The sequence below is a fragment of the Bemisia tabaci genome, unplaced genomic scaffold, assembly GCF_918797505.1.
Source record: "Bemisia tabaci unplaced genomic scaffold, PGI_BMITA_v3".
In the NCBI taxonomy this organism is placed as follows: Eukaryota; Metazoa; Arthropoda; class Insecta; order Hemiptera; family Aleyrodidae; genus Bemisia; species Bemisia tabaci.
In genome coordinates, this window is record NW_027311747.1 from 154,835 (window position 1) to 161,994 (window position 7,160).

General features: G+C 42.0%; 1 protein-coding gene across 2 annotated transcripts in view; it reads left to right on the top strand.

The window, feature by feature from the left end:
• LOC109039333 (uncharacterized) overlaps positions 1 to 7,160 on the top strand; it is a 71,306-nt gene that overhangs the window by 58,888 nt on the left and 5,258 nt on the right. For both annotated transcript variants that reach the window (XM_019054769.2, XM_072305796.1), the window contains exon 3: positions 6,605 to 6,996. In XM_019054769.2, the coding sequence (XP_018910314.2) occupies positions 6,605 to 6,996 (392 nt within the window). The remainder of the gene's footprint in view (positions 1 to 6,604; positions 6,997 to 7,160) is intronic.

The window sequence follows — 7,160 nt, forward strand, 5'->3', positions numbered from 1 at the left end:
TTAGAATAATAAATTGAAAATGGTCCATTAAGACGGATAAATTGTGACGCACCCCTATTTTGAACTGTTGCAGGGCGGAGCTCGGCACTCTAAAAAAAACTACGGCCCTGTGACCCGGTTGCTCTGGACACTGGTGATCCCGGCGTTAACGCGCTGTGCGCCAGCTAGTACTGGACCCAGCGGCCGGTGTCCCGTGGACCCCGCGCGGCCTTCATGGCCGTAAGACCGGTTAGGAGCCGAGCGTAAGTTACGGGTTTCAGGATCGGAGCCAACCGCTTCCACGGCCGTTGGCAGTGAGGTGAGATTCAGTTTTCGGAAAATGGCGTCACCATCAGATTAAAATTGAGACGGCTACGTGTATATTCGCAGAAAATTACAATATTTTACGTCAATGTTATTCAGTGCGTGAATTTAAAGTTGCCGCCAGCCTTGAACATTTTCGGGAGCGATCGCAGCCACCACTCAGCGTTGTTTATTGAGGTTAGAATCTAGTAAATTGCTTGTCATTGTTGGTCATTGCTCATTACGTGTGTTCGTTTTTCGTTTAATTTTGGAGGTTTTCGATATATTTTCTTGATTCTGTGCGGTGCACGATTGATTCTTAAGTTCTGTGTGATAACGCTTGTCAAATACTTTCGGAAATGCGACGAGAGTTAAGTGAAAATTGTCAGTTTTACCTACACACTGAGCTCATATCCTCTCCTCCTGTAAGTTCGTTTGCAATTCACTTATTTTCCCCCTACTAAGGGAAAGAACTTAAATCCAAGAAAAGCAATCAATTACCTGCCACGCATCTTCCCACAGAGTAAATTACCGCCACACTAAAATACTGATAATGTAGTCACAAGAATGTCTATTTACCGATTGCAACTTCATTGTGCCACCTTTGCTTGCTCATAAGATTGGGTTGATTTTTTATTCCATTTCAATCTAATCTCTGGCTTATACTTAAATGTTTTCAATTGAGAGTAGGTAGTATTTCACTCTCCGACATCCAACACCTCCCTTCTCTGTTGCCAAAATAGCTGTCCGCCAGCGGAAGCTATAAGCCAATCTTGCCTGCGTTGATTATCCGATAAGAGCCAGTGCAAACATTGTTGCTGTGAATATCTCTCTGATTCCATATCCCAATTCTAGGGAGCTCAGTGTACTGTAATAGTGGTAAAATTTTGTGTGAATCGCGCTTCAGTTTGCTGAAGGGAAGATCTACAATTTTAACAAGTGTGACAATTTTCGGTGGTATATTTCTTCGCTAATATTTTGTGGAAATTGTATCCGGTAGTTATTGCGGAGAGTTATATCTTGAAGTTTTGTCAACTTTTACTTCTGAATTTACACTTTGAAATATTCTCAACCTCATTTTCAAGATTCTGAAGCTTTTCTAGTCGTAAGGAGTAAAAATCTGTAAGTACCTAGACCTACGCCTGTGCTTTTCCTTTGTTAATCATTTGGGTGATTTCCTACTTTGCATTCGTATTTTTTATTGAGGGATGAACCAGGTTTTGTTTTTGACAAATGCTGAATTCTCATTGAGTGAAAGTAATTACATTTATTGAGAACGGGCTGCCAAGTGATAAAAATGATTTTTCAATTTACATTTTTCGCTGCAATGAGTTTTAGCAATTTATCATACCTTGGACAGTCTGTTCTACATTTAAAATAGGTAGCATGAATTTTTGATCTATCTACATTTGTTCCTTCCAGTGCTTCCCCAGTGCTTTATTTATTTCTACGAAGGCTTGCAACATTAAAGTTAGGTTTTTGAAAATTTCTCTTGATATCTCTACACGATGAATAAGCTAACATTTATATGCTGATTTTCTTTCTCAATAAGCATCATCTCTTCTCTAAGATTCATCTCTTTTCTCAAATTGACTTGCTGAACTATCAGCCTAGGAGTTCAAATCTCTCTTGATATCTGAAACATGATCAACAAGCTAACGTTCATATGCTCTTTTTCTTTCTTAGACATTGAATTATCCATCACTTTCCTGAAACTAAATTGTTATGAACTATCAACAAAGAAATATATACCTATTTTAAAAAGAAGGAAAGAAAAAAAATCTTGTTCAGAAATTGACACAAGATAATTCACTCAATGTTTAAAACTTTGCTGGAAAGTTTTTCTTTTCTAAGTATGTACTTTAATGGTGAATTTTCAGCTGTAGTTCCGAAAAAATCCACCACGTCGCGAACAGCGGCGGCGCGCAGAGCTCCGGCCGTCCAGCCCGTAAGTAGCGCCTAGAGCGCAAGCTGCCTATGCCGCTCGAGGCCGCGACTTACGGTTTTCATGTCCGTAGGACTCCGCATCGTCCCCGCACGTAGCAATCCGGCCGTCAGGCGCGTAGGCGAACGGTAGTGCCATATAGCCCATCCAGTCCGTGCTCCAGGTCCGCTGCTTATGGCCTCCACGGCCGGAGCTTTTTTTGAGTGGGGGAGCAGTAAACGAGGCAGAGGCTCCCGAAGGGTAAAAGGACGAAATCTCCGAAAAAAGGCACACCTAAAAAAGACAAAGATGATGACGATGATGATGACGACGACGATGATGATGACACACCAAGCTCCTCGCCCAGCTCGCCGGCTCGGCCTCAGAACCTCCTCATGCAGCCTCAAGTACCTCGTCAACAAGTACCCCCGCAACCTCAAGTTCGTCAGTCACCCCCGTCACCTCAAAGGACCCTGCAACAACAGCCCGGACAGACCGACTTGCCCGTTGATGAACTGGTGCGGAGGCTAGAGGAATATTCGCGAAGTCCCACACCACCCGTTCAACCCGTCAACTCCCCGTCGCCGCCGAGGAGGCCACCCAGTTTCGTCCCTGGTGTTCCTCGGCCACCTGCTCCCGCCAGGCCAAACAGCCCCACCGGCGGTCCGAACCAAGCGCGAAAACCGAACAGGTATATTTTGGATTACACGAAACCTGGCGAAATGCGGAAAGTGGAGACGTTCGGGGAGCCCCTCACTCCGTCGAGACACGGCCTCGAAACCTTCCCTACGGATCTTTTACACCTCCCCGCGAATGAGTTTGAAAGAAGGGCGAAAAACAACAAAGGTCAACCTCAGAAGATGGATGGGATACCGGACGACGTGGCCATGGCGTTCGAAAGACTCCCACCGCAAAAGAGAACTCCAGTGCGACGTAATGGCTTGGATACGCCGTCTTTTATGAATGGCGTTGCTGGTCACCAAAGATTTCGCTAGCCGGCCAGGTTGGCCTAGTGGTCAGCGGGACTGACTCTAGGTCAACAGGTCCCGGGTGCGAATCCCGGTGGTGGCGTCTAATTTTCACGGAATTGACGACTAGATCTGCTGAAACAGATTCTCCTCGGCCTTAATCCCGGAAAATTGGAAAAGCCTGGAGCATGGAGATCCCACGATGTCTACGGACACTAAACATTGTCTAAAGTTGGCTGAAGGTGCTAGACAAACCATTAAACCAGCAGAAAAAAAAGAGTTCCCTCGCGATTTTCCAGATGTCTTAATGAGTCCAGTGTTCCATTCAAATGCATACAGGCCTGTGTGTATCTATTACCCAAGTAGCGGTGATTGCGATGAGTTGCGATTCGATCGGAGAACGTATGATTCAATCGCCGTCGATTTATTGCAATATTATCGGGTGAAAAATTGCGGTTTCATCACGTAAATTTTCAAGAAAATCGCTATGTATCGCAATATTATAGAACAAAAAATCGTGAAAATCTGAGATAAAATTTTGATTTAGTCGAACGCGATTTTACAGGGATAAAATTGCGACACGATTAGGTATAATCGCTCGGACGTTGTTGATTCTAGTGATTTTATTGTAAGAAAATCGCAGCTTAATTTGAAAATATTGCGATTTTTCCGTTAAAATGCTACTTGGGTAATGAGTGAAACCTGGATTAGATGCGCTTGTTAAACATGGAGCACTGGCGGTTGAGCCCGATGGATCCGCAAAAAAAGAACGATGAACTATGTTTTCGTGCATGGTTTCCATATCCAGGATAGAAGTTACCACCCACTGTGAAAATACGGCGCGTTATGTTATCCATCACGTCATTGTGCTTTTTGTATCTTGTGTCGGGATCTTCATGTTACGCTGTGTAGGTAGAGTATAATAAGCACGGTATGCGTCAGATAGATGACATATTTTTGGAAGTTCTGTCAAGGAAAAAAAAAAAAAAAAAAAAAAAAAACGCACGATGGTATCAAACGTTAAAACTCGGCATTCAACTGGTCGCATAATTTTTTCCCGAATATTTGTATTTCAATATTCGTAGAAAGATTCTGTAATATTTGCAACTGACCGGTGTTTACCTACTATGTGAAATATCATCGTTGCGTAGACGAAAGAACGGGAAGAGATATTATAATTGTAAAATTTCCACCTTCAATTGCATCCTTCAAAATGCAATTGCATTCATTCTAATTTAAATTGATGGGCACTTCTGATTGAAAATTTCATTGAGTTTTCTTCTTATTACAGGCAAATAAATCAGTGGGATTTCAAAAGTGATTATTGTAGGTAATATCAATGGCTTTGAAATATTGAATGGCTCGAGTTCAATAGTTTCAATATATCTTCATTAGGCCCTCGCGACTGTTACTTTAGTTCACTTACTGGACATTTTCACTAATTGAAGAGATTTAAGGCGCCATTAATGAACTTTAAGAGACGTTTTGAACTTTTGGGCACTGAAACGTGAACAGTATCTAGCATGTAAATATTTTATTTCAGAGGTTTTATCTTATTTTCAATAAAAGTGCCCACACACATGCATTATGTCTTCAGTAAACGTACAAACAAAGTGTGGTGGAGTCAGGTAAAGATGTGCCTTAGAATGGAACAAGAAAGTAAATTAGAGAACTATGTGACTGTTTGAGGGGCAAATTTTACAGAATTCGGCACAAGAGGCACCGAAAAATTCAAAATATTCACTTTTTGAAATTATTTCAAAGTTGAAAGACGATGAACCGCGAATACGAGAAAAGCGCGGATAAATTTTGCCAACATTGTTGCCTGTTTTAGAAACGATTCATTACGAACACTTAAGACATTACTTCATGATGCAAATACTTAATAACTTTAAATTTTAACCCGATGATCTGGAGAATACTAAAGGGCGTTTAGTTTTCAACTTAAGGTGCACTTTGCCTATTTCCATCAATATGAAAACTAATATAGGTAATGATGAAGTGCCTAATCTCATGTTCGATATATTCTTTGAATTATACCCTTTTGACATTATTTCATTAATTTTGGATTTATGTTTGGAGTGTTACATGTGATGGATGTTTTTTTACGTTGTTCCTAGAAAATGAGAATCGATTTCAGTTGTGAAAAAGTGATAAATAAACGTAATACTAAATATTCCTACGAATATCTTGAGTAGTTGTGTTTCATTTCCTTCATATTATAAACCCGCTGAATGACAAAAGCTACTTCCTAATTTTTTTACACAAAGAGTGATGGGTTGACCTACATTATCATGATATACATATTTAAGTACATGTATCAAGCTGGGAAGTGTCGATTAAAGTAACAGACACTTTTTCCTTGATCCTTGCTGCAATCCACGTGCGGATAAAATATGATTCTTAAGTGCAGAATGAATTTGAAATTCGCCCCATTCCAAAATGTGGAAGGTTTATATAAAAACACTCCAAATTTAAAAAACAAAATAAAAATAAAATAGGAGCGGAAAAAAGCGCCGTTTGGCCATCGATTTGGTGACTTGACTGCCTCCGCAGATAAGTCTGCATTCCGAGGGTGTAAAGTTACCGGCGTAGACAGTCAAATGGACGTATTTCTTTTAAACGGAACTAAGCGCCAATTTGAGTTCCTTCTGAGGAATTTAGAATCCGGATAGCGCGTTCTGTCAAACGGAACTAAGCGCCATGGAAAAGCGTTGCGAGTATAGGACGGAACGAGCTAGACGCCCGTTTCCGCCGCCAATCCAAGCCCCCCTCTACCTTCCTCCCACTATGGCGCTTAGTTCCGTTTGATAGAAATACGTCCAAATGGAGATATTGCATGTGTGAAGGATTTGCGATTTGACCATCGATTCTTATGTAAAAGTTCGCGAGAAACACGATGGTGCCACTGGTTTTCTCTGAAATCAACTCCCAAGCTCATAAAAAGCTCTCAAGTTGATCCCAAAATGGAGGAGATATCCCATCCTACCCTGAGAGTCCACCTCTACATCAAGACAAACTCTTCATGCAAAGATAGGGAGAAAAGACATTGGCAGTGTTGCCAATTTATTTGAGGACTCCAAAACTGAAAACACGGCATCACTGCTAATGTATTTGCTCCCTATCTTTGCATGGAGAGTTTGTTTTGATGTAGAGGTGGATTCTCAGGGTAGGGTGGGATATCCCCTCCATTTTAGGCTCAACTTGAGAGCTTTTTTTGAGCTCGGGAGATGATTTCAGAGAAAACTAGTGGCACCGTCGTGTTTCTCGCGAACTCTTACATAAGAATCAATGGTCAAATCACAAATCCCTCACACATGCAACATCTCTATCAGCATAGGGATGACCAGACACATTTTTTAACGCTATCTTCAGCATCTCATTTTTTTTTCAATGCGGAAGTCGCTAATATATTGGTTGTTGAAAACAGGTGGGAGTTCGTCATCTTCATCCCGATCCAAGAAGAGGAAACGATCTTCGAGCAACTCGAGCAAGAGTCGGAGTCGTTCCTCAGAGCAGAAAGCTCGCAAGCAAAGGCCGATCTTCCCTCTGCGGAACCAGAATCTGGATTTCGGCCCCAACCCCAACTTCCTCCAGAGGAAAAAGCGTGAAGAGGACGACGACGATGACGATGACGATGATGACGAGGAGGAGGAGAGAAAGCGCGAATTGTTGCGTAGAGCAGAAATGGAACGCCAGAGACAGGCCGCTCTCTTTAACCAAAATCGACCTAATCAGCCTGACTTCGACAGGGATCGCTTCGAGCGGGAGCAAGCTCTTCTTAGAAATCGACCGCGGCAGGAGGAAGCGGTCCCACAGGAGGTTGGTACAGTTTACAAATAAAATTAAACCAGTTAAGAAGATCTAGAGACCCTTTATACAGAGAGTAAAGACATTGTGAATCCATTTCTGATTGGTTCCCGTATTTTGGGCCATCACAGTGTCACAAACGGGAATAAAGATTGCATTTTCACCAATTGCAAAGA